At 51.8% G+C, this 27,537-nt stretch overlaps 2 protein-coding genes across 2 annotated transcripts; both read left to right on the forward strand.

Annotated features, from left to right (window-relative positions):
• The first annotated feature begins 16,971 nt into the window (after positions 1-16,971).
• Positions 16,972-22,046, forward strand: LOC118700709 (zinc finger protein 154-like). The gene is made up of 2 exons (XM_036405305.2): positions 16,972-17,347; positions 21,991-22,046. The coding sequence occupies exons 1-2, from the start codon at positions 16,972-16,974 to the stop codon at positions 22,044-22,046; spliced, it is 432 nt and encodes a 143-aa protein (XP_036261198.2).
• Positions 22,047-26,987: 4,941 nt separating this feature from the next.
• LOC118700735 (olfactory receptor 14I1-like) lies at positions 26,988-27,278 on the forward strand (the record flags this gene model as incomplete). The annotated part of the gene is made up of 1 exon (XM_036405327.1): positions 26,988-27,278. A coding segment is annotated over one exon (291 nt), but the record flags the coding sequence as incomplete, so codon positions are not given.
• Positions 27,279-27,537: the final 259 nt, after the last annotated feature.

Raw genomic sequence — 27,537 nt, forward strand, 5'->3', positions numbered from 1 at the left:
GCAAAAGACCTTGGAGAGCATCAAGTCCAACCTGGCACCTAACACCACCTTGTCACCCAGACCACGGAACTCAGTCTTTCCTTAAAAACCTCCAGGGATGGTGACTCACCCACCTTCCTGGGCAGCCCATTCCAATGCCCAATCACCCTTTGTGGGAAGAATATTTCCTAATGTCCAGTCTAAAACTCCCCTGGTGCAGCTGAAGGGGGTGTCCTCTTGTCCTGTCCTGCGGCTGCGCTGGCTGTTATGGAGTTGGTGGAAGCCCGGCGGATTCACAGCCCAGACCGCAGTGTGGAGCGCTTGCCTGACACGAAGTCAGTTCCGCGCTTGTGGGTCCAAACCGCACGCAGGTGGCCGCCAAGGAGAGCGCGAAGAAATAAAGGAGGGACTCTAGTGCCAGTAGACAAAGTTGGGTTTATTCCAGCCCAACCAGGGCGAGAGCAGGAATGGGGAACGGGAGCGTCGAGGGAGGGGAGACCCTGGAGCACTAGAGCAAGCAATAATGGGATGACATGAGCTTATAAAGGCAGGGGGTGGGAGTGGGTGGATACAACTGACAACAAATTGGGGAATAAAAAAATAGATACATGGAAAACTGACACGCCAGGCTAGCAAACCAGACAAACCTTGAGGAGGGGCCCCAGCTCCTGCCCAATCAACCAAAGCCCTGGTGAGAAGATTCTAGAGAAATAGGATGGGCTACTGGGTGACGGACAGGGAGCCTGGGGTGGGGAGAACAGAGATACATTTATGAAACAAGAGCAACTGAGGAGGGGCCGGAGGATTGACAAGTAACAGTCAGGGGTAGGGGAATTCCGGAGCAGAACTACCCCAAAATGAACAAGGGAGAACTGGGACAAATCAAACTGAGACACCACACTGTCCCTGTTCCCTGGGTGAAGAGCCCGACCCCCACCTGGCTGCACCCTCCTGTCAGGGAGTTGTAGAGAGTGATGAGGTCTCCCCTGAGCCTCCTCTTCTCCAGGATAAACAACCCCAGCTCCTTCAGCCACTCCTCACAGGACTTGTGCTCCAGACCCCTCCCCAGCCTGGTTGCCCTTCTCTGGACATGCTCCAGCCCCTCCATGTCCTTCCTAATTTGGGGGGCCCAGAACTGACACAGCACTCAAGGTGCTGCCCAACCAGTGCTGAGCACAGGGGAAGAATCCCTGCCCTGCTCCTGCTGGCCACACCATTCCTGATCCATAGGAGTGCCAGGGATTGGATGAGGGAAATGGTGGAGAGAGGGTGGGGACAAAGTGTTATTGATTGTTTTTGATTGTCAGCCATGAAGGGTCTTGATTTTCATATCTTTTCAGACTGCATTAGAAGGTGCTGGGGGTCAATATCAATTGGACATTAGAATGCACTTCTGAAATTTGTCTAACTCACCAGAAAAGAATGGAAAACTTAAATTATTCCCAGGGATAGAACATTTTCTTGTTCAGGTGTTTCGAAGAAATATTTATGAGCTTTTCTCACTGAATTCCTGAACTGAAGAGCTCAAGAAAGAAGAGGCCTCTGGAGTAATAAAATTCATCATCAACTCCAAGTGGCTGAGGATCCATGCCCATGAAAGTAGCAATGAACAGAAATGGGCACAGGTTTGTGGCGGCTGCCCCAGCTTTGGCATGGGCCCTGGGCCTGGAGCAGGAGCAGCTCTTGAGGGCCCCAAGGCCAGGGCTCTTGTGCTGCCCTGGGCAGATGGGATGGCAGCAGGGGTTGCAGAGCTCTCAGCACCTCAGCCCGAGGGGAGCAGGGCAGCCAGGGAGCCTCCTTTGGCCTTGGCCAAGCATCTTCCCCCATGGCTGGGGCTGAGTCCTGTGGCAGCTGCAGCTGCTGCTGTGCCCTTGGCAGGGGCTGAGGCCGTGGGGCCAGTGGCCAGAGCAGCCTGGCCTGAGCAGAGCTGTGGGGCCAGAGCCGGCTGGGCTGGGCTGGGCTCAGAGAGCCTGGCCCAGAAACCATCAGTGTCCATCTCAGCCTGGCTGAGCGTGCAGGGGCCAAGAAGAGCAGCCCAGGGTCCGCAAGTTCTCTGTGTGGGAGCTGAGCTTGTGACCCCCTGAGCCCTCCCACGTGCTGGGGCTGCACCTCCAGCTCCAGAGGAGATCTGACAGATGGGAGCAGAGATAAATAATTCCTGCTGGATTGTTTATTGTGTTTGCTTATACAGGTGACCTGCATCCATATACAGAGGGGGTGTTTTGTGTCAGATAACACTGGTAAAGTGGTAAGAATAATATTTTTTAGCTGAAAGTAATATTTCAAGCATAATACACAATAAGAAAAAAAAGACACATATGATCAGAATAGCATCTGAGTTTTTAAGTGTGTGAGACTCATTGATGTTCTAGCAGTCAATCCTATTCAAATATTTTCCTTAGAGCTTCCTTGAGATGAGAGGTAATCACCAGAGGCCAAGGCCAGCCAGAGCTCTCTCTCCTGGCAGCTTTTGTCTGGGAGAACCCTTGCATGTAGGCAATTTTTCTGAGTGAGTATCAGTTTTAGCCATGGGCTCCTGGAAAGATGGACAGGTCTTTTCCATGAGAAGGAAAGCACAGAGCCCCAGTTCTCCAGGGGCTGCTGAGAGGCAGCCCTCAACATTCCAAGATCAGCTGGACCTGTCAGGTGGTCCCTGGGAGGCCAAGCGAGCCAGACCTGTTCCATGTTCCCTTGGTTTTATGGCGCTCTGCAGTGTCACAATATTCTCCTTGCTTCTGAAGTGTCCCAATGGCCCTGTGCTTCCATGAGGCCCTGCAGGGTCCCTGTGGTCCCTTTGGTTCCAAGAGGCCCTGCCGTGCTACATTGACCCCTAGGTTACAATGGGTTCCAAAGGCTCATCATGTTCTCCGTAGTTCCATGTGGTCCCTCAATATCCCAATGGACCTTTTGTTCCAAGGGGGCCCACAGTGTGCCAAGGCTGCCTTAGTTCAACGAGGCCCTGCAGTGCTGTAGTGGCCCCTTGGTTCCATGATGCAAAGCAGAATCAAAATGGCCCCTTGGTTCCATGGAGCACCACAGTGTCACCATGGTCCCCTTGGTTCCATGGAGCACCACGGTGTCACCATGGTCCCATTGGTTCCACAGGGCCCCACAGTGTAACAATGGACCTTTGGTTCCATGAGGTTCCAATGCAACACAATAGACTGTGGTTCCATGAGGTTCCTCAGTGTCTCAATGGCCCCTTGGCTCCATGTGGCCCCGCTTGTCACAGTCCAGGTGGTTCCATGAGGCCTCACAGTGTCAAAATGGTCTCCTTGGTTCTGTGAAACCCTACAGAGCCACAGTGAACCCTTGGTTCCAAGCAGCACTGCTGTGCCACAATGGAATTTGATTCCATGAGCTTTCACACTGTCAACAATGGTCTGAGTTCCACAATGTCACCATGGATCCTTTGTTCCATGAGGTTCCAAGTGTCACAGCTGGATCTTTGGTTCTGTCAGCCTCTGCTGTCACCAAATGGCCAAAATATCGGAATAAGACTCCTTAACACTAATTTGGTGTTTGAAGGAGCATCATTTATTCAGGCCTGAGGTCCAGTGAGTGGACACATGATTCTACCAGTGTATAGCTTATACACAGTCACTGTGTATATCAAAATTTACCCATTTTCATAAAACACACCCCAAGTTCCCAGGTTAGGCTCTTGCTTTTTCTATCACTGCATTCTTGAGCCAGATGTTTTCATCTTCTCTTCCAACCATTCCTGCTGGGAAAGCAGCCCCTGCATGCCTTGTTCCTGTGCTGAAAGTTCACAGGCACAGGAAAAATTGAATTAACACTTTTGATATCAGCCCCAGGCTTTGTGTGGGCAGGCAGAGGCAGAGCTGTCAGCAAAGGAAGGGCCCAGCCAGGTGGGGCAGCCGGGGGATGCCGACAGCCTACAGGGACAGAGGCGCAGGGCAGGGACACCTTAGGACAGCCTGGGCTGCACAGGGCACAGGGATGGGCAGCAGCTGCAAGACAGCCCTGCCAGAGCCAACTTGGGCAGCCCTTTGGCCATGGCTGCTGGCCCTGGGTCTGAGGCTACGAGGGGACAAGTGACCCTTGCAGGCCTGGGGCCTCATTGCCTCCTTGTCCCTGCTCAGCAGCCTGGCAGGGGCTGCCCCATGCTCCTGCCCTTGGCATTGCACATCCCCACATCCCAGTGCCCATCCTGGGAAGAGCCCTGAGCCCTGAGGGAGGGACAGGATCTGCCTGGCCAGGGGCTGGGGCTCAGGCCTTGGCCCTTTGCATTCCTGAGACACATCCAGGTTTGCTCAGCACCAGAGACACCTTTGCCTTGCTTGTCCCCAGCTGTCATCACTGCCTCCAGTGTTCTGCTCTACCTGGAACCTGGGGACACTTTGTCACTCTTGTGCCTCACAGGAATCTATTTAAAGTACAAGAAACCTCAGTGTTTCAATTTAAGTTTGAGTTCCTGAGAAATTTTTGAGCCCTCTCTGGGGGACTGACTCTGATGAAAAGAGCACCAAAGCCTGAGGGGGCACCTCTGTGGCTGTTTCATAGAGGCACAGAGCAGCTGTGATGTCAAAAAGGGGCTGTGTGACAACACAGACTAGGTTGTGTGAGGTCACAGATTGGGCTATGACATCACAGAGTTTGTTGTGAGAGGTCACTGAGCAGCTACAGCATCATAGAGGGGATTCTGTGACATCACAGAGCAGGCTGTGACATCATGGCATGGCTGTATGACAGCATAGAGTGGGATGTGAGGTCAAAGTGTGTGCTGTGACATTACAGAATGGCAGTATGACATCACAGAGAGGGTTTTGAGACATCACTGAGGGGGTTGTGACATCACACAGCTGTCTGTGACATCATAGTATGAGGTCATAAAACAGACTCTGCCATCATAGAGGGTGGCTCTGTGACATCAGACAGTGGGTTGTGACATCACTGGGTGGCTGTGTGACATCACTGGGTGGCTGTTTAACATCACAGAGAAGACTGTGACATCACAGAACAGATTCTGACATCAAATGGTGGCTTTCTGACATTCCAGGGCCTTTTGTGACATCACAGTGCAGCTCCATGACATGCCAGGGTGAAATCCCAGAGTTTGTTCTGTGACATCACAAGGGTGCTGTGTGATGTCCCAGAGAGAGCTGTGACAGGACAGGCGATGTGTGACATCACAGTGAGGGGGGTGTGACATCACAGGGGCTGTGTGACATCACAGGGGCGGTGTGAGGTCACTGGGGAGGTCACTCTGCCCTGGCCCCCCTCACAGTTCCCCCCAGAGCAGTCCAACCCTGTTCGTGCACAGTGGGGTCCCCTGTCCCCCCAGGTCCCCCTGGCCCCGGTGCTGCAGACTCCCCCAGAGGATGTTCCACGAGATCGACCCCAGAGCCTGACACGGGGACGGGGACCGGGGCCCTGGGGGTGGCACAGGGGGACAGGGACCCCCCGGCAGCGTCCCCGTGTCCCCCAGGGCCAGAGCCTGGGCCAGGGCTCCTTCACCCTGGTACCAATGAGGCCTTGAGAGCACTGAAAAAATCCCCAGCAAGGGATCAGCAAAAACCAGATTTAATATTAAGGGACAGCAGCACAAAGTTCCTTGGCAAGAGTCACTGTGCTCCTGACGGGACATTTCAGGCATAGCAAGAAAACAAAGCAACAACAAAACCAAACAAAATCCAGGTAAGGAAAACAGAAATGAGCTGAGAACTGTCCCTGTGTGTGTTTGTTACACAAGGACAGTGAGGGATAGGAGAAAAGGAATATGGCCTAAAGGTTCAAAGAGCTCAAACTTAGCAGGACTTAAGTTATACCTTAACCTTAACTGATACCATCAACTTCACAATTTAATAAAAGAACAGCACTTAACAGTATTTAACCTAACTTCTTATCTATGACTTGGCAATTTAACAGAGGAATAAGACTTAACAATCCTTAACTTAGCTAATAATTTAAATTACTTAACAACTTAGAAAAAGAACAACTCTTAGGAGCATTTAACTTAGTTTAGACCTTGTGACTTAACCTTACTTACTGATATTTGGATATCTGACTGACTCAGCTATCCAAGGCACTCAAACCCCTCAGAGAGCAGCATTTCTGCCACATTTCCCCAGCACGGGCACTCCTGTGTGCACACAGACACAAAGAGTCAGTGCAAGGCACCTGGGAGACATTCCCCTGAGGGCAGGAAATGCTCCCTGTGGATCCTTTGGCTTCTCCCCAGCGGGTGAAGGGCTGAGCCTGGAGGAGTGGGGGGATCGGCCCAGGCTCCGTCATTGTTGGGGATCCCCGAGTGCAGCAAACGGGAGAGTTCCTGGCTGGGAGAGGCCCCACTCAGAGGGAGTCGCTGGCCCAGGAGAGCTCCAAGGGCTCCTTTTGGAGCGCTGTTTGTAGGGCCCCAAGAGAGGGGCTTCAGTCCCAGCAATGGTTCATCCTGGCCGCACTTGGCACCAACAGCTTTCTTTGGCAGTGTGAGAACAGGGATGTTGTGCCACGGAGGGAACAAAAGCAGTTCCCAGGGCTGCTCCTCCAGAAAGCAGGAGCTGGTTGGGCAGCAGGAGTGCCTGGAGCAGACAGTGTTTGTGATGAGCTGCAGAGGAGCTGAGCCCAGGTGCTGTTGGCCAAGGCCGAGGCCCAAGGAGCATTTCTCAGCTGGCAGAGCGGCCTGAGAAGGGGAGGGGGGAATGCAGCAGCACAGGGCCCATGGAACCAAGGGACCATTGTGACCCTGTGGGGCCCTGTGAGACCAAGGGAGCATTGTGACACTGTGGGGCCCTGTGACACCAAGGGACCATGGTGACACTGTGGGGCCTCATGGAATCATGGAGAGCACTGTGACATTGCTGGGCCTCATGGAACCAAGGGGACAGTGCTGTCACTGTGTGGCTCCATGGAATGCAGGGATCGTGACACTGAGAGGCCCCATCAAACAGAGGGTCCATTGTAACACCGCAGGGCCTCATGGAACCATGGAGACCATTGTGACACTTTGGGGTGTCATGGAAACAAGGGGACATTGTGACACTGCGAGACCCCATGGAGCCGAAGGTTTATTGTGACATTGCACGGCCTCATGGAACCATGGAGACCATAAAGTCACTTCACAGCCTCATGGAACCAAGAGGCCTTTTTGTACTATGGGGCACCATGGAATCATGGAGACCGTTGTGATGCTATGAGGGCCCATGAAATAAGCAAAGCATTGTGACACTGTGAGGCTTCATGGAACCAGTGAGACCATGGTGACCCTGGGGGTCCCCACAGAACCAAGAGGACCATTGTGATGCTGTGGGGCCTCATGAAACCAAGAGGCCTTTGTGACACTGCAGGGCTGCATGGAACACAAGCTCCAGGGTGACACAGAGGGCCTCCTGTCATCAATGGTCCATTGTGACACTGTGGAGCCAAAGGAGACCATTGTGACACTGCAAACCCCCAGGGTCCAAAGGTCCATTGTGATATTGCAGTGTTCATGGAACAGAGGAGTCCCGTGACATTGTGGGGCTTGTGGAACCAAGAAGATCATTGTGACACTGCAAGGCCTCATTGAATCATTGGGACCATACTGACACTGCAGGGCCTTGTGGAATCGTGGGGAGCATTGTGATACTTTGGGGCCTTCTGAAACCTAGGGGCCACAATGACATTGTGGGACCCTATCAAACCTAGGGACCAGTGTCCCACTGCAGGTATTCTTGTAATCAACAGGCCACTGTGACACTGTGGGGCCCCACAAAACCAAGCGGACAGAGAGCATATCTGGCTGGTTTGGCCTCCCATGGACTGCCTGACTGGTCCAGCTGACCATTGCATGTTGAGGGGCACTTCTCATCTGCTGCTGAAACACTGGGGCTCTGTGCTTTCCTTCCCTATGAAAAAGAACTGTCCTTTTCCTCCAGGCACCCATGGCCAGAATTGGGATTTCACCTCCAAATTTTCTTATATCCAAGGATAGTTCCAAAAGGAATATTGCCAGGACAAGTCTGGCTGGAAATGGTTTCACAAGGGTCAGGTCTCACCCGTCCCTAAAACACTGGGGAAGGCTCCATGCTCACCTTCCTATGGGAAAGAACTTTCCTGCTTCTGCAGTTGCCCATGGTTGAGATTATGGGTCCACCTCCAAAATTCCTTAAATCCAAAGACTGGTCCCAGACAAAATCTCCCATTCCTGACAAGTCTGGCTGGCCTTGGACTAGTGAGGCACTCACCTGCCTTCCAAACACTGGAGCTCTGTGCTTTCCTTCCTATGGAAAAAAGCTGCCCTTCTTGTCCAGGTGCCCATGGCCAGAATTGGCATTTCATCTCCAAAATTCCCTGTTGTGAGAGACTGGAGGAAATTCTTGGCTCAAAACATTTCATGTGTGGGGGAGGAAGGGGCAGGTCCAGCCTTGCCCTGCCCTGGAACCCCAGCCCTGCCCTGCCCTGGAACCCCAATCCCCCCAGAGCCTCTATCCCAGCCCAGCAGTGGCTGCCAGTCCCTGGCACAGCACAGGCAATGCTCCACAGCCACCTCTGCAGCCCCAGCCCAGCTCCTGAGGGACCAAATGAGCCCAAGCCCCACCTGGGGGAAGGGCCCAGGGAGACCAAGGGCTATTGAAGGCTGACCACAAGGCAAGCACACATCTTACCCTGCATCCTCTTGGAATTTCCATCGGAACAGTGCTGGAATGCAGGAGCTGGTAGCTGTGTGTGTACTTCTCTGCATCTTTTTTGTCTTTCTCTCTTTCTGTGTATTCTTGTTCTGTTTCTGTGCTCCTGCAAATTTTGATTAATGTTAAATTAATCCAGCTTAGAGTTTGTGAAGTTGAATGGGCCAAGTCAATACTTTGAGAAGTGTCTTTGGTTGCTTGAATGTTTGTCGTAGTTTGGCATGGGAAGAATTTTAAAAAGTAATACAAAACTTTTTGTGTAACTGACAATCTGTTAAACCACTGAGATACTGAACATGCTCTGTGAAACACAAATGTTAAAGATGAAAAAACCCAGGAGCCTCCTCTTTCTTTTCCAGTCAACAAAGAAGCAGTGGGCCCCGGCCCCAGCCCCCAGCTCAACCAAACCAAACCAAACCAAACCAAACCAAACCAAACCAAACCAAGCAACCCTGCCATGGGCTGAGCCCCTTCCTTCCTCCCCAGGCCACCCCCTCCCCATCGGCCCCATTCTGACCAAACCAAACCCCAACAACTCCCAAACAGGAAAACAAAAGAGGCTACAAAACCCCAACCAGAACAAAGCCAGCCACAGCCATTAAAATGTCACCATGAAGTCCCCTCCCCCCAACACAACTCAAACTAAAATCTCCTACAACCCACAACCCATACAAAAAAACCCTACAACTAAAATTAAACACAAAAAACTCAAAACCAACCATAAAACCAATCCTAACACAACCCAACCACAATTTCAACCACAAGTTACCAGCAGGTCAGGTGCTAACCCTTTCAATACTTCAAACCTCCCTCGAGTAAAAGAAAAACAAAATGCAAGCCTATTAAAAAACATAAAACCATCAAAGCCAGTATAGGCGAAATTAAATCCCAAATAAAAAAAGACAAAAAATAACCTTAATCTTAAAACTAAAAGCCTCTTATAAGGTATAAAGAAAATCTCTTTTTCTTTATAACACAAAAACACTCTTAAAAATAATCAAATTAATATCAAACAAAAACCTCCATACTAAAATAAACAAATGGTAAAATTACTGTAATTTCATCAAAAGTTTAAACGGGGGAAAAGAAAATAAGTGATTCAGTATCCCCAAGAGAAGATCTCTATTACCAGAGATAAAAATAATTTTGAAAATAAATAATAAAAACTTTTAAAGAGGTCATCTTTAAAACAGTACCCCATAAGTTGACATGGCTAATCAATAAACTGTAAAAAAGCTTGTAGCAATAAAAACAATTTCATGATAACAAAGTTCCCCAGATAACTGATATCCGTGACAAAATTAAGAACCACAAAAATCCTAATTTTTCGTCTTGGAAAAAAAATCTCCATAACCTTAACAGGAAAAACTTCTCTCCCTAAGTAAACTAAAAAAAGATTACTCTAGAAATAGCAAACTAACTAGAAAATGTAAGTTTACTTTATTTAGATTGTCAGTAAATAGAAAATGTGGTAGAGGAAAAAAAGTGATCTAAAAGGTTTATTTTAATTCTTACTACCTTTCTCTTTTTAATTTCTTTTTGATAAAATTTTTCTTTATACCCTTTTAAAATTTTCGGCATACTTTACCTTCCTCGTAATCCAATCTCACAATAAAATAAATGGATAAATAATTAACTGAAACTAAAACTCATCACATTCATCAATAAATTAATTAGGAAATCTCAAAATTAAAACAGTCTTAAATTAACAAACCAAAACCACTACAATGTCATAATAAACATTTTGCCAAAGTTTCTGTGATTTTCTAAAGTTGCCAGTAAAGGCTGTGTGGTTCTTTTGAGCACCTCAGAATCTCTTGTCAGTATTTCTCCAGTGAGTCCAACTCAGAGGACACAAACAATTGTAATTCCTTTTAAATGTCTCATTGAGAGAGTTTTTTAGTGAATGGGAGTCAGGGCTTGTCTGTCCTGCTTGGCCCAGCCCAGGCAGGGCTTTCCCAGCCACATTCCACACTCCATTGCCCAGCTGGAGCCGCTGGTGCCTCTGAGTTGTGCTGCCCCAGCCCCAGGGACGCTCTCCTTGTCTGCCCATTCCCCCACGGTCTCTGGGCAGGGATGGCCTCACTGGGGGCTGCTGACATCCTCAGCAACTTGGAGGCTGCTGCTGAATTTTCCTGCTCCAGAGGCTTGTTCAGCCTTCAGCTCTTCAGTGCAGGAATTCAGTGTCCCAGGGCTCATGAACATTCAGAACACCTGAACAAGCCAAGCCTCTGGGAATAATGTGATTTTAATTTTCAATTCATTTGTGGTTAATTAGACAGATCTCAGTAGTCTATCCAAAGAGAATGCAATATATTTAAAAACACAGTGAGAAAACATTTTTTAGGTCCTGTTAAGGATTTTTTCCTATTCATAAATCGATATGTGCAGTCTCCAATTGACACTGAAACCAAGTACCTCCTCATGCAGTTTGAATGGATATGCAAATCAAGACCCTTCCTGGCTGACAATCAATCAGACTCTGTCCCTACCCCCAGCCCACCATTTCCCCCATCCAAGCCCTGGCACTCAGAGCAGCCTTGTGCAAATCTGAGCTCCCTCCAGCCCAGGCTGCACCTGCAGCTTTCAGCTCCTTGGCTCCAACTCCCACCTGCTTTCCTTGCAAAAGGAGCTGCCTGAGACACAGAGGGATGTCCATTTCTTGCCAGCCAACAAAGCCAAAGGAAGGCACAGCTCCATCAAATGCAAAAGTCATTCTTCTCCCTAGCTGGGCTCTGCCCCTGATCCCCACAGCCTGTCCTGTTTCCTTCATCCCTGCATTGCCAGGGACTTTCTGGGACAAGGGAGCTCTGCTCTGGGGATGGAGGGAGGTGCAAGTGCAGCCACTGGAGTGGGAGCCAACACTCATCAGGTTTGTGTCCTTTGGGGGTCAGGAACTGGTGAGACTCAGAGGCACAGAAAGTTTTTCTTCATGGCCAACAGACCACAGTTGAACAGGACACAATTTAATAACAATCACACTCTTCCCTGAGCTATGCACAATGTCAAAAAACAGACAAAAGTCGTTCTGTGACAGATATAAACACAATTATGTTCTTGTATCAGGATGCTCATCCAGGAGTGGAGCAAAACAGCTTCAACAATTCCTGATTTGCAAAGCTGTCAGTGGTGGATGGAGAAGGGTGGTCAGGCTGCTTTTGGTGTTGAGGAAATGCTGAAACCAGCCTGACTAATTTCATCTCCTCCTGTCCTGGCTGATCTCCCCTCTTTCCCCTTCCACCCATTGGCTTTTGTCTCCCACCAGGCCCCCGGTGAAGAGCCTGGCTCTGTGTTCTCCATCCCCTCCTCGCTGGCACTGCCAGGCTGGGATGAGGAGCCCCTCAGCCTTCCCTGCTCTGGGCTGGACAAGCCCAGCTCCCTCAGCATCTGCTCACAGCCCAGGGGCTCCAGCCCCACCTTGGAGGCCCTTCCCAGACCCTGCTCAAGCTGCCAAACATCTTTCCTGCCCTGGGCAACCCAATCCAGGCCACAGGGACCTGGTGTCACGATCCATCCTTACAAATGAGTTTTGTGATGGTTCGCGATCTCAGTGTGCGAAAGAACCGACATGGTACAAGGGGGTTTGCAGTGACAATCCAAACAAATGCAACTCTTTTGAAATAACCACAGCAAAAATGCGTTGGGGAGGAAGCGGGGAAAAAAGGAAAAAATAAGGGAAAAGAGGGAGGAAATGAATGGGTGTAGAGCTACCAAACGTAGAACGGCCAAGTCCTTCGATGTCCAGCCAACGGAGTTCACCAGGTCACGTCCGGGCAGATCTCAGAGGTGCAGTCCATCTGGACTCTAGTTACACTCTCTTTTGATGGGGGAAGGGGAATAGATCTTGAAACCGAATCAAAGGTAGTCTGTTGTATCTTCGGGGGAAAGAATGGTATTTAGAGAAGGGTACACACAGTCCATGTTCTCAGCAGTGGGCAAGAGCCATTGTCTTCTTGGTCCACTGCTCACACCTGCAACATCCATCTCGCTTTGGTCAGCTTGCCTCCCCCACACACCTCCCCCAGGTTGGGGGTCTCAGTCCCAGTCCTTGGAAAGTGTGAGAGGGGCCCTTCTCACAGAGGGATTTCATGTCTCGGTTTTTCTCTGGTGAAGAGGCTTCTTACATCTCAGTTGGTCTGTCATGGTGATTGCAAAGGAGCGAGAGGGGTCTTCTTTGGAGAACCACCCAAAACTCGAGAGAAGTCTAGCCAGAGGTGGGGGAAAAATCCCAGAGCAAAAAGGGCAGAATGTCCTTCTCTTCTTTTCATGGAGCTCAGTGTAGCATACAGTAAACACACCTGTGAAACAATAGCTTAGCAATGCTCTCAGGCCTCGGGGCCCTTAGCATGTAACTTTCTCCTACAGGGCCAGAGATTTAAGACAGGGGGTCTTTTCTTCAGTGGTCCCCAATGACAATCGTGAGGCAGATGAGGGAAATTTCGGACAGAGTCTCACACCCAATTGCTCCAGTTGTGTCCTTAGTCCCCTTAGCATGGTTCCAGTACCTTCCAGTTGATCCCAGTTGCTCCCAATGTGCCACATTTTCCTCCCAACATGGGCCCAGTAGCTTCCAGTACCCCCCAGTCAGGATCCATTCACACCTGCTGTAATCCCAGTGGCTCCCAGGATGATCCCAGTTGTACCCAGTCCCCTCCCTGCAGTGTGGTTCCAGTCACTCCCAGTATGACCCCAGTCATTCCCAGATCCTCCCAGTATGATTCCAGTCATGCCCAGAGTGACTCCTTGTCACTCCCAGTGTGGGCCCAGTTGCTCCCAGTCACCTCCAACATGGTTCCAGTCACAGCCAGCACCTTTCCAGTCACTCCCAGGCTGGTTCCAGTAGGATCCCAGTCATTCTCAGATACTCCTAATACTTTTCAAGTCACTCCCAGTATGATCCCACTCAGTTCCAGTATGACCCCAGCATGGGCATAGCTGCTCCCATTATCATCCAGTGTGGTTCCAGTTGTTCCCATTTACCCCCACTGTGGTTTCAATCACTCCCAGCATATTCCAGTTACTCCCAGCAGGTTCCCAGTTAGTCCCAGTTGTCCTCAGTTGCTTCCAGCCTGATCCCAGTTGCTCACAGCCACTCCCAGTCACCCTCAGTGCAGTCCCAGTTGCTCCAAGTATGACCCAGTATGATCCCAGTTGCCCCCAGCATGGTTCCAGTTGCTCCCTGTTCCTCCCAGTGTGATAACAGTTGAAGCCTGTTGTCCCTTCTATAGTCCCAGTCACTCCATAGATGATCCCAGTCCCTCCCAGCATGGTCCCAGTCATGCCCAGTTGCCCCCAGTGTAGACTCAGTCACTTCCACTCATTCCCAGTTGCCCCCAGCATGGGGTCCCAGTTCTCCCCAGCATGGTCCCCGTTGTTCCCAGTGTGTTCCCAGTCATCCCCAGTATGGTTACAGACACTCCCAGTATATCCCAGTTGCCCACAGCATGTCTGTGGTCATTCCCAGACACTCCCAGTGGTCCCAGTAAGGTGCTTGTTATCCCAGGATGATCTCAGTCACGCCCAATATATCCCAGTTGCCTCCAGCACGCATCCAGTCATTCCCAGTCCCTCCAGTTTGCTTGCAGCATGATCCCAGTTTCTCTCAGTTGCTCCCAGTAGCCCAAAGTGTGATCCCAGTTGTTCCCTTTCTACACCAATATGAGCCCAGTTACCTCCAGTATGATCCTTGTCACATGCCAGCACTCCCAGTATGGTCCCAGTATAATCCCAGAAACTTCCAGCCACTCCCAGTATGGTCCCAGTTGCCTCCAGCTAGATCAACCCAGTCAGTCCCAGTATGATGCCATTTGCTCCCAGCGTGCTCCCAGTTGCTCCCAGTCCCCCCCAGTACAGGGATGATGTGCATGGTGTGTTCCCAGTCACTCTCAGACATTCCCAGTATTAGTCCAGTCCCTCCCAGTATGATCCAGAGATGATCCCAGTGTGCTCCCAGTCACTGCCAGTATGAACCAGTTGTGCCCCACATGGTTCCAGTTGCTCCCTTTCAGCCTCACTTTTGTTCCAGTCACTCCCATTCTCACCCAGTTCCTTCCAGCATATTCCAGGTCAGTCCCAGTTCCTTCCAGCCTGATCCCATTTGCTCCCAGCCACTCCCAGTCAGCCTCAGTGTAGCTGCACTCACTGCCAGCATGATCCCAGTTCATCCCAGTAGAAGCCCAGTTGCTTCCAATCATGCCCAGCATGCACCCAGTGACTCCCAATTCCTCCCAGTTCCTTCCAGCATGATGCCAGTTGCTCACAGCTGCTCCTGGTCACCCTCTGAATGATCCCACTTGCTCCCAGTATATCCCATTTGCCCCCAGCATGGTCTCAATTGCCCCCTGCAGCCTCCCACTCACTCCCAGTATGATCCCAGTATGATCCCAGTACAGCCCAGTCCCTCCCAGAGACGCCACTCCTGGGATCCCCCACCCCTCTCTGCGTTCCCCCTCCCAGATCTCCCGAGAGGAGCCCCAAGGGCTGGCAGTGCCCAGCCAGGGTCCCCAGCAAGGCCCAGTTTGGATGTGCAGCCCCCAGTTTGCCCAGTTTGCCTCTCCTTTGGCCCGGGCCGGGTTCCCCCCGCCCGCAGCGGCTGGGAGCAGCCGAGAGCCCCGCGCTGCCCATCCCGACCTGTCCTGGCTCCATCCCCGCTCCTGCCGTGGGCTGCGAGGGCTGCGGGAATGGGCACCGATGGTGTGGCTGCTGCTGGGGGAGGAGGAGGAGGGAGGGAAGGGCAGGGATGAAGGAGGAGAGCCAGAAGGGATGGAAGTAGGGGAAGGAGGTGGGCTTAGGGAGGAGGAGGAGGGATGGAAGAGGAGGAGCAGGAGGAAGAGGAGGGACAAAGGAGGATTAGGGAAAGAAGGAACCAAGAGGTTGAGCCCTCCCTGAATTCGCAGCCCCCACCTGTGGGATCATCACCCCCCATCCCGCAGGTGCCCTGAGCAGGGGAGCTCTGCCCAGATACCCTGGGGGGTCCCTGGGTTGGGTTTTTTGGGGGGATGTTTGGAGAACGAAGAACTCCAAAGCTGAGCATAAAATGCCCCTTAGGGGGACACTGGGGGGTCCCGGTGGTGGCTGCTGGCAGAGGCAGCCTGGAGGAGCAGAGCCCTGTGTCCCCCAGGAGCCCAAAGTGGGGAGCCCAGAGAGGGGGGAGCGCCGCCATTGGGGGGACCCTCAAGAGCCTGGAGAGGGGCAGGGGGGACTCCTTGGAGCCCCTGCATCCCAAAGCAGAGAAGGGACACTGGGACCGCAAGACCCCCAGCATCCCTAAGTGGGGAGATGGAAAAGGGGAACTTCTTGGATTGCTGGGACTCCAGCAGCCTGGACAGGGTGGGGACTGGGTAGACAGGGGACCCCAATACATCTGACCCCAAAGAGCTGGGACAGGGAGAACCCTGAATGCCAAATGGGAGAGACCAGAGACAGGGAACAGCTGGGAGGCATTTTCAGAGCTGAATCTTGGTGTTTGGGAGGTTTTTATGGACCCCAGATGGCTGGTGACTTTTAGAGATGGACTTGGGCAGGGGGAACCCCCTAACCCAATGTGCTAATGCATTTAATTTTTCCTAAACCAGGACTTCCCATTCCCAAACCTTGGCTGGATAGAGGAGAAGGCTGCAAGGAAGATGCGCCATGAGCCCCAGGCAGGTGAGGAGGAAGTCAGTGCCCCTTTCCCCCTCTCTCCTGCTCCATCTCCCAGCCCAGCACGGCCCCCGGCTGCAGGACAACCCTGCTGCCAACCCCGTCCTGCCGGGGATGCACTGGGGGGATCTCCTTCCCCTTCCCTCTGGCACGGAGGCAAATCCCATCCTCTCCTTGCCCTTCCTCCTCCAGGGAAGGAGCTGAGGATGGAGACCAAGGAGGAAAAATCTCTGTAGCAGAACCTCATGGAAGAGGCTGTTTTGAGCGGCTCCATGGCACAGGAATCCAACAGGGAGGAAAATCCCAGAGATCCCACAGGAGGAGGGGCTCCAAAGCCAGCCCAGTGTGCTCTGAGGAGGAAAGACCCACCCTGAGCCAGGAAGGTGGACAGAGCTTCAGCCAGAGCTCAGAGCTGGTGGTCCATGGGCAGCTTCATGATGGGGAGAAGGCCCTACAAGTGCTTGGAGTGTGGGAAGAGCTTCAGGCAGAGCAGCACCCTGATCAGCCACCAGATGATCCACACTGGGGAATGGCCCTACGAGTGTGGGGAGTGTGGGAAGGGCTTCAGCTCCAGCTCCGCCCTCATCATCCACCAATGCATCCACACTGGGGAGAGGCCCTATGAGTGTCCCCAGTGTCAGAAGAGGTTTCACACCAGCTCCAGTCTCCTCCTGCATGAGCGGATTCACACGGATCAGAGGCCCTTCCTCTGCCCTGTGGGATGGGCTTCAAGCAAAACTCCAACCTCATCACCCACCGGCAGATCCACAGCGAGGAGAGGCCCTACGAGTGTCTGGAATGTGGGAAGAGCTTCAGCTGCAGCTCCAGCCTGATCCACCACCAGAGAATCCACACTGGGGAAAGGCCATACAAGTGTGGGGAATATGGGATGACCTTCAGTCAGAGGTCCCAGCTGATCATCCACCAAATGATCCACACGGGGGAGAGGCCCTATGAGTGTCCCGAGTGTCAGAAGAGGTTTCAGACCAGCTCCCATCTCCTCAAGCACCAGTGGATTCACACCGAGGAGAGGCCCTTCCGCTGCCCCGACTGTGGGAAGGGCTTCAAGCAAAACTCCAACCTTGTCACCCACCAGAGTGCCAAAGGCTCCCCAGGGAGTGCTGAGAGCAGATCCTTGAGGCCAGGATTGCAGGGAGCCCAAGGCTCTGAGCAGGGAACTGCAATGCTGAGCAAGGCCTGGGCTGGTTGGGGGAAGCAGAAAGGCCAAGCCCTGAGCCCAGCCTGGGACAGCAGGGCCTGTCCCTCACAGGTGGCTTGGGGCTGTTTGTGGGGCACTGGGATGTGAGGGGCAGCAAGGACAAATGCCATAAACCTGTGTGACACTGCAGACCCTCATGGAACCAAGGGGCCAGTGGGACACTGTGGGAAGTTGTGGAACGAAGGGGATCATTGTGGCACTGCTGGGGCCATGGAACCAAGGGGCCAGTGGGACACTGGGGTTTCATGGAAACAAGAGGCCACTGTGAGCCTGCAGGGCTGGAACACCCCAGAACACTGAAATGCTAGGCGTTACCAAAGGTTCATTTCCTTGAGTTTGGTGCACAGGAGAAACACCAACCAGATATTCTCAACATGGACAGATGCAAAGAATATTCTTCTTTTTAGAAAGGGATCCACAAGGATCATCAAGTCCAGCTCTTAAGTGAATGGCCCACACAGGGATTGAAACCACAACCTTGGTGATACCAGCACCATGCTCTAATCAACAGAGCTAAGAGGTCAAAATGACACAAAATTTTACTGGCAAAATATAGACAATCAAGGAACTTTTGCAAAGGGTTTAATACAACATCCACTCCAACAGAAAATGCTTATCGTAGCATTAACTTCATAAATTTAGCCCATTTAACCTAAAAACCGTTAACCCTTAAGATGTTAAGTTACCCAAAAATGTGCCAGGTAAGTAGGATTAGAAGGAGAAGAAATAAAGAACAGAAAGACATAAGATCAATAGAAAGACACGCACATAGGTACCCACAGCTCAGGTTCCAGCATCACCAACAGAGGAACCCCAGGAAAAGGCAGGATCCACACCCTGGGCTGGCCTTGTGCTCTAGCTTTTAAGCCCCTGGGCCTTCATGGCCCCGCCCCTGGGGTGGGACTGCCAGTTGCTCGTCCAATCAGAGTCACGGTAGGCACCAGTTGCTGGTGTGTTGATTGACAGCTGGGCCAATCAGAGCTGGGTTAGCACAACCCCTGCTGTGTGATTGACAGCTCTGCCAGGCCAGGGTTGGGGGCAGGGCTCTGTCCCACCACAAACCAAGGCCTGACCCGGCCCTGGCCCCACACGGGCATTCCGAGCATCCCAAAGTGTCTTGGGACATGGATTTCATCCAGCCTCTGACAGCGACCACGGTGACACTACGGAACCTCATGGAGCTGTGGCTCTGTTGTGACAATGCAGGTCCAAGGACACCATGGAACCTCATGGAATCAAGGAGACCGTTGTGCAACTCAGGGGCCCTATAGAAGCAAGGGTCAATGATCAAACATTGGGGCCCATAGAAACAAGGAGCCATTGTGACACAGCGGGGCCACATGGAGCCATGGGAACCCTGTGACTCTGTTGGCTCTCATGAAACCAAGAAGCCATTGTGACATTGCCAGAGATCATGGAATCAAGGAGACCATTGTGACAGTGTTAGGACCCATGAAGTCAATGGAACATGGAACAAGTCTGCCTGGTTTGGCCTCCTGGGGGCTGTCTGACAGGTCCCACTGAATTAGACATGCCAAGGGCCACTCCCATCTGACCATGAAGCACTGGGGCTCCGTGCTTTTCTTCCTATGGAAAAGAACTGTCTTTCTTGTCTAAGCTCACATGGCTGAAATTAGGATTCCACCTCTAAAATTCCGTATATTCATGGGTTACTCTCCAAAATAATCTACCAATGCAGTCAAGTCTGGCCAGCCTTGGCTTCTGGTGACTGCCTCTCGTCTGACCTTGCACCACTGGGGCTTGCTTGTTTCCTTCCTATGGAGACCATTGTGACACTGCAGGGCATTGTAGAGCCAAAGGGCCATGGTGACACTGTAGGAACTTGGGGAACCAAGGGGATCATTGTGACACTGTGAGCACCATGGATCCAAGGGGCCACTGTGACACTGTTGAGTCTTGAGGAACCCTGGAGACCATTGGGAAGCTTTGGGGTCTTCTGAAATGCAGAGGACATTGTGACCCTGCAGGGTACCATGGATCCAAGGGGCCATTGTGACACTGTGGGGCCCCGTGGAACCAAGAACATCATTCTGGCTCTGCTGGGCCACATGATCCCAAGGGGCCTGTGTGAAGCAGCAGGGCTTTGTGGAACCAAGAGGCCATTGCTGCATTTCAGGACCTCATGGAGCCAAAGGGCCACAGTGATCCTGCAGGGCACTGTGGATCCATGGAGAGCATTGCAAGGCTCCATGGAATCATGGAAACCATTGTGACACTGTGGGGCCCCATGGAACCAAAGGAACATTGTGACCCTGTAGGGTCTCATGGAAGGAAGAGGCCATTGTGACGCTATGGGAACTTGTGGAACCAAGGGGATCATTGTTGCACTACTGGGCCCCAATGGAACCAAGGGGCCATGGTGACAGAGAGGGGCTTCATGGAACCCAAAGACCATTATGACACTGTGGGGCCTTGTGGAACCATGGAGACCATGAAGATCCTTAAGGACTTGTGTAACCAAGGGGCCATTATGACACCTTAGGGCCTCATGGGAGCAAGGAGCCATTGTGACACTGCAGGGCCCTGTGGAACCAAGGGAACACGAAATAGGTGTGGCTGCCTTGGTCTCCCAGGGGTCACCTGACAGGTCTGGCTGATCTTGGAATGTGGAAGGCCACTCCCATCTGCCCCTGAAACACTGGGGCTCTGGGCTTTTCTTTCTATGGAAAAGAACTGTCCATTTTTTCCAGGCATCCATGGCCAAAATTAGAATTCCACCTGCAAATTTCTCTGTATCTAAGGATTACTGCCAGACAAAAGTTGCCAGGACAGACAGGTCTGACTGGTCTTTGACTCCTGAGTGCCAGCACTCACCTGTTTTCCAAACACTGGAAAGGGCTCTCTGCTTTTCTTTTTATGGAAGAAAAACATCTCTCTTCTCCAGGCACAAATGTCTGAAATTAGGATTCCACATTCATAATTTCAAATATCCAAGGGTTGCTCCAAGCAAACCTGTCAGGACAGACAGGTCAGGCTTGCCTTGGCCTCTGGTGGTTGCTGTTCATCAGCTCCTGAAACACGAGGGCTCCATGGTCTCCTTCCTATGGAGACCAATGTGACACTTGGGAGCCTTGTGCAATGAAGGGGCCATTGTGACACTGCAGAGCACCATGGATCCAAGGCACCACTGTGACACTGTGGGGCCTCGTGGAACCAAGGACATCATTGTGGCTCTGTTGGGCTGCATGGTCCCAAGGGGCCACTGCAAATCAGCAATGTGGGAGTTAGGCTGGCTGTAACTCAGAGTCAGCCAGATTTTACCCCAGAAGAACTGGGCATGAGTTTCAAGTCTTCTTTTAACTTAGGGTGAGCTTGAAAGTTCCCTCAGATGCCTGAAGTGTTGTTATGCTACGTTCTCCAAGTTCTACTCCCCTGTTGGTTTACTAGTTGCTTGTTTCTTCTATATGGTTATTGTTCTAGTTTTCTAGCCCCAAGTGTCTATGTTGTTGCTTCCCCTTTGTCTCAGGTCTTAGGATCCTGCCCCTTGTACTGTGCTGGACTTCTCCATGTTTATTGGTTTTCACCCTGTTTTTAAAGTTCCTTTTAAACACCTCCATGGAACCTGCTCCTTTTCCTTTCCGCCACCCTTGCCCTGAAGTCAGGGAACTAGAGAGGTTTGTCACAGCCACCCTCATTGTGACATTTGGTGCCCAAACAGGGACCATGACATTCAGGGCTCCCTGTGTCAGTCACGTCAGCTGGGGTTAGCTGATGGATAGGCCAGTGCTCCCCAGGATTTTGGATTGTGCCAGGCCCAGTGGATTCATCGTTGCTTTGAGGGACCTTGCCCAGGATTGGCAGGGATGATGACAAATTCACCTGCATAGGATTGCAGGAGGGTTTGGGGAAATGCAAGACATTTATGGCCCATTTTGCTACTGTGTTTTTACAATATGCACCCACGTCCCATAACTGATTTGGGGTGTTCTGGTGGCTCTTCCCCATAAGGCAAAGAAAGAGAAAAATGGGCACCAAATGCCAAAGTAGAAAGGAGCATATATGGATGCTTTAATTCTCACTGATCATGACATAAGATTTTCAAAGAACAAATTAAAATCAATCATGAGGTGGATCATTAAAAAATTTCCAGATACAGCTGCTGACGAAATCCATACCACTGGATTTTGGATTCAGTGGGAGTTAAATTGTACAACCTTTTGATCAAAAGGGACCCCGTTGCAACCTGCATGCTCCCCATCTTCCACAGCATCCTTGAGACCCGTCACCAGCAAGCAGTGTGTTGAAAACTCAATCCGTTGGTCACTCCTAACTTGGCACCTCCCCTCAAACCTGCCTTTCTCAGACCTTCCACGATGGTCCAAGATGGCAATGGCCATGCTGTCTTGGAGCATCATGGCCAGGAGACTCAATATGGAAGGAGCCTGAATGTGGCTCGGGAGCCCAACCATCCTCCCTCCATCTTGGCTCCTCCACTTCCTGCTACCACAACCTTCTCTTCCGCCCTGAACGAACCTCCAGACTCCACCCCCACAACTGCAGGTCACGCCCCCACTGTCAATCATTCCACCTCCACCCTGGGCCATGCCTCCAGTTAAGGAAGGAGACTGGAAAATAACCTTGAAACTCCTCATTGCCCTGGTATGGTATGGAAGAAGGGGGAAGAATCCCAGGTGTCAGCCATTGGTTTACGGGGAAATCAAGGATCTGTGTAGGGCAGCTAAAGACCATAGGAAGGACTGACCTTGTTTTAATGGCCTAATAAGGGCCATGTTTACCCCACATGTCTTAACCCCCTATGATTTAAAATATATTATGACCATGTTGTTGTCACCTACAGAATACACCCTGTGGGAAGGGGGATGGAAGTGTTTACTAAATCAGTTAATAGCAGACTATGCTAATAATGAGGCAAGGGCGGAATTGACAATCAACCATCTAGCTGGAGAAGGACAACACAGCCTGCCAGATGATCAAGCAGCAGGTATCCCCAGAGAAGTATGGGATGATATCAAAGAGATGGCTTTGCAAGCTTTAATCCAGGTATCGGATGGTAGCAACCCCAATTTGGACTACCTTGGGTGGCTGCAGCTAAAGCTTTAGGGCAATCAGACCATCCTGGGTGCCTGTTAAGTAAGCAAACCAATGCTGCCTCCCTCACATTGAGTGGCTGCTCTCAGACACAGAGACCATCAGACACGCCACCTTGCAGAACAGCGATAGAGTTTTGACTCTGGGCACATGGGCATGGCTGTGTAGACTCTGAGGGCATGTGCTGCATGAACCTCTCCAGCCACAGCGAGTCAATCCACAAGAGCATTCAGGTACTGAAGGAAGGGTTCAAGAAGCTTCAAGTGGAAAGCAAAGACTGGGTCAATAAACTCTTCCAATCCAAGGGATAAAGGGTGGAGGATGCCGAGCTAAACCAGGACTATTGATTCTCTTAGTAGTTGTTGTTGCGTTGTTAATTCTCCCGTGTTTGTTTGGATGCTTTTAGAAAGACTTACAAAATTCTCTGAATTCCATCTCTGTTTTAAAACAGAAAGGGCTATGACACCCAACACAGGATTCTCATGGACTCCTTGGAGGAGAGAATTGCAGGCCAGGATGGCACAAAAACCTCTCAGAGACTCAGTGTGGGAAGGAAAATCTTTGAAAATACCTAAAAGTATTCTTAAATCCATAAAGTACCTTAAAAACCTTGAGTATTTCAAGGCATTAATGAGCCCGACTGAGTGTGAGTACAAAGCTCTCCAGGGACTCGTTAAAGCAGATAATTGGGGCCATGATTGCACAAACCTCTCACAGAGTCTGTATCAAAAGGGAAACACCAAGTACCTTCAAATAACTGAAGTACCCTGAAGCATTAAAGAGCCCCACTGAGTGTTGTTACTGACAAAGCCTCTCCAGGGACTAATTACAGCAGATAATTGGAGGCCATGATTGCACAAACCTCTCAGAGACTCCAAGGCAAAAGCCAAAGCCAAAGTCCTTTGAAAAACCTGCAGTCCCTGCAGGGAGCATGAAGGAGCCCCCAGGGCCATTGCTGAGCAAGGCTCCCCAGGGACTCCTTGCAGCAGATCCTTGAGGCCACTGGGATGTGGGCTAGGGGGGGATGCTGAGGGCAGCACAAGGGGCTGACAGTGCCCAGCCTGGCTGGGGCTGTGCCAGGAGGCCCCAGGGCCTCAGGACAAGGTGTCTCCTCCCAGCCCTTGGTGGCACAGACCCTGCTGTGGCCCAGGGCACCAAGACTTGGCTTCTCTTTGTCCCCACCTGTCAGCACTGCCTGCAGTTCTCTGCTCTGCCTGGGGCCTGGGGACACTTGCTTAGTTGTGTCCCTCTCTGGGAGCCATTAAAAGTCCAAGAAACTTTGGAGTTGGATTCTGCCTTGGAGTTCTGCAGAGGTTTCTTCAGCTCCCTCTCAGGGACTGATGTTCAGGGCCTGAGCACAAAGCCCCAGAGGCTGATTAAAGTCCTTGTGCTGTGTCTGTGCTGCTGAGCTGGGCTGGGCTCCTGGCACAGAGGCAGCTCCTGGTCACCAAGAAGAGCTTCAAAAGCACATTTCTCTGGATGAGCAGCTCTTGTGCCAGCCCCGCAGTGCTGGGGCACTGCCTGCAGCCAGCCCGGGCACAGCACAGAGGCACAGAGAGCTTCAATCAGTCAGGGCTGGGAAGGGGCTGAGAAGTGCCTGGGGTACAATCACTACCAGCCCTTGGCACAGGCACCTCTGGCTGCAGGACAGTGCAGCTGCAGCTCCTGGAGCCATCTCCTCAAGCTGCAACATCCCAATGCCTGCAGAGCCTGTGAGTACATTCTCTGCTTGTCTCTTGTGCAGAGCAGCCAGGGGTGCCCAGGGCTGTCCTGCAGAGCAGGGTCCTGCAGCCCAGGGCGCTGTGCTGGGGCAGGGACTCTGCTGCCTGCCAGGGACAGCTCTCAGCCAGCCCTGGCAGCTGCTCCCAGCGCTGGGGAGAAGCTCTGGGGGGAAGGAGCGCCCTGAGCAGGGCAGGGGCTGCTGCTGAGAGGGGCTGGGTGGGGCAGGGCTGCTCCCAGCTCCAGACCAGCCTGGGCACAGCTCCAGAGGGCTCTTCCCAAAGAAGGTAAGCCTGGGATTGCTGGAAAGATCAGGAGCTTTCCTGAGAGTGTTTTCAATTTCCTGCTTGAAGAAGGATGGGAACATTGGGGTGATGACAAAAAGATTTTTTTTACTTTATACAATTATCATGTATTTGTAGCTCTATAAATTACTATTACATAATTTTAAATCTATATTCCTTTTTTAAGTCTATTAAACTCTTAATGAACTCTATTACTATTATATACATCTATAACTATAATCCTTTATTAACTTTATTATTTTCCCTAACCTTTTTCTTTGATTTTAGAAAAATAAGCTGATTGTCTAAATGCATTCCTGAAATACATATTTTATACAATACATATAGTATCCTGTATAGTCTTATTATCAGGAAGAGGACCTACAAGAAGAACATTTTGTTTTTTGACCAGAATGTGAGCAGTCATAACAAAAAGTGAAGGCAAAGAAGCCCTTGGACCTATTCCAATGGGTTGAGCCAGGGATGTGTAACTGGGGAAAGCGAATCTCCTATTGGCTGTTCCTGTTAAATATCCTAATTAATCAACCTTAATAAATTGTTGAAATCAGGCCCCGGGTGTGCCCCATCCCCACTGGGACACCTGGAAGCTTCCAATAAAGGTCTGGTTTTTACTTTACTGTTCTAACACTGTTGCAAGGGAATTTTTTTCTCTTTTGATTATAGACAACAAGGGGATGAGAGAAGCAGAACAGGAATTGTAATCCAAGAATCCCAGGACCTTCTGAGTTGAAAAGGGACACACAGGATCACCAAAGGAATGTTTGAACATTTACAGAGAGTCCAGAACTGTAACTTTGGGTGGTCAGTGTCTCTGCTGGGAGCCTCCCAAAGGGCCCTCAGCCACTCCTCAGCCCTGCACAGCAGCAGCATCACCTTTGCAGGGCCCAGCAGGGCTCTCCTGAGCTGCCCTTGCCCAGCTGCACACAGAGCCTGCCCCAGCCAGGGCCCTGCACACAGGCAGGTTTCTGTAGGGCCCCAGCCAGGGCACACAGGCTGGGATGGGCTCTGTGAGCGCTGGCAGGGACAAGGCTCCTCTCAGGAGGGAATGTCCAGGCCCAGAGAGATGCTCAGGGAAGGAGAGGGGGCTGAAGAGAGCAGGGATGGGGCAGGAGGGCACTGTTGGTGTGTGGGAGGTGCCGGGCACTGCTGGGCACGGGAACACTGTCCTGAGTGCCCGGCTGTCTCTGCCCTGCCCTCTCAGGCACAGCACCACAACATCTGCTCTTGGTTCTGCACTGCCCTGGCATTGGCACTGTTATCTGCTGCTCTCAGGGAGGCTCTGGCATCTGCAGCAGCTGAGTCAGGCACTGCCCTTGGCATTCCTGCCAGGCAGGGCTGTCCATGGGAATGGGGTGTCCAAGCTTCCCTGGCACCTGTGGGGCTGTGGGCAAAGCAGTCCATGGCAAAGGGGAATGAGCTGAGCCCCCTCCCTGAGATCCCATCATGGGCACAGCCAGGGACCTCCTTGCTGTGCCCTGCCAGGCTCTGAGCTGCCCTCCTGCGTGCAGATCTGTGCCAGAGCCTCTGGGAGTTCCCTGAATGTCCCACGGGGAAGGGCAGAACTGCCACAGCTGAGGAAATGCTGCTGGGTTTGCCCAGGGAGCCGTGAGTGTCCTTGGCACAAGGGGGTGCTGAGACCTTGCCCAGAGACCTTGAGAGAGGGTGAGACACTCAGGGATCCCTCTGCTCTGGGCAGGGTCTGGTTTATCCCAGGGTACATGGGGAGTGTGATTGTGCTCTGACTGCAGCCAAAGGTGCAAAGCCAGGGCAGTTGGGAACAAGCCCATCCAGCCCCTCACCTTCCCTGAGCCACAGGGAATCCTTTGCCTCTCCCATCTCTCAGTGGCAAACTCTGAGTGCAGCAGAAATGCTGGGGATTTCTTACCTCAGAGAGCCAGGAATGATGTGTGGGTAGGAAAACAATTCCTAAAACCAACTTGTGCCATCTATTTCCTTTAGAACTTTCCTTTAGGAGTGCAGATGCTACCAAGACTTTCTGCATTTGGAGTGATTCCCCTGACCAATCCTGAATATCCAGCCTTGTCCCTCTGCCACATGGCCACAAACCCAGGGCATCAGGGCAGGGATGGATCCTTGGGAGCCCCCATGCACAGGCCTGGCTGCTCCTGGCACACTCAGCCAGCACAACTGGAGCTCAGGCAGGGACCTGGGTGAAGGTTTTCCCAGAGCAGGAACAAGGCTGGGTGAGTCCCAGTGGGACAGTCTGCAGAGAATGGCCCAGGTTTGGCTCCAAGCAGCCTCTGCTGACTTGTCACTGTCCTTTCTCCATGAACAGGTGCCCATGTGCAGCCCCAGCAAATGTCCAACAGCAGCTCCATCAGGCACTTCCTCCTGCTGGCATTGGCAGACACGTGGCAGCTGCAGCTCCTGCACTTCTGCCTCTTGCTGGGCATCTCCCTGGCTGCCCTCCTGGGCAACGGCCTCATCATCAGCGCTGTAGCCTGTGGCCACCACCTGCACACGCCCATGTTCTTCTTCCTGCTCAACCTGGCCCTCAGCGACCTGGGCTCCATCTGCACCACTGTCCCCAAAGCCATGCACAATTCCCTCTGGGACACCAGCAACATCTCCTACACGGGATGTGCTGCACAGCTCTTTTTCTTTCTCTTCTTTATTGTAGCAGAGTTTTCCCTCCTGACCATCATGTGCTACGACCGCTACGTGTCCATCTGCAAACCCCTGCACTACGGGACCCTCCTGGATAGCAGAGCTTGTGCCCACATGGCAGCAGCTGCCTGGGCCAGTGCCTTTCTCAATGCTTTGCTGCACACAGCCAGTACATTTTCCCTGCCCCTGTGCCATGGCAATGCCCTGGGCCAGTTCTTCTGTGAAATCCCACAGATCCTCAAGCTCTCCTGCCCACACTCAAACCTCAGGGAATTTGGGCTCATTGCTGTCAGTGCCTGTTTAGCACTTGGTTGTTTTGTGTTCATTGTTTTCTCCTAAGAGCAGA

This window comes from Molothrus ater, chromosome 35 (genome assembly GCF_012460135.2).
Source record: "Molothrus ater isolate BHLD 08-10-18 breed brown headed cowbird chromosome 35, BPBGC_Mater_1.1, whole genome shotgun sequence".
NCBI classification, from domain to species: Eukaryota; Metazoa; Chordata; class Aves; order Passeriformes; family Icteridae; genus Molothrus; species Molothrus ater.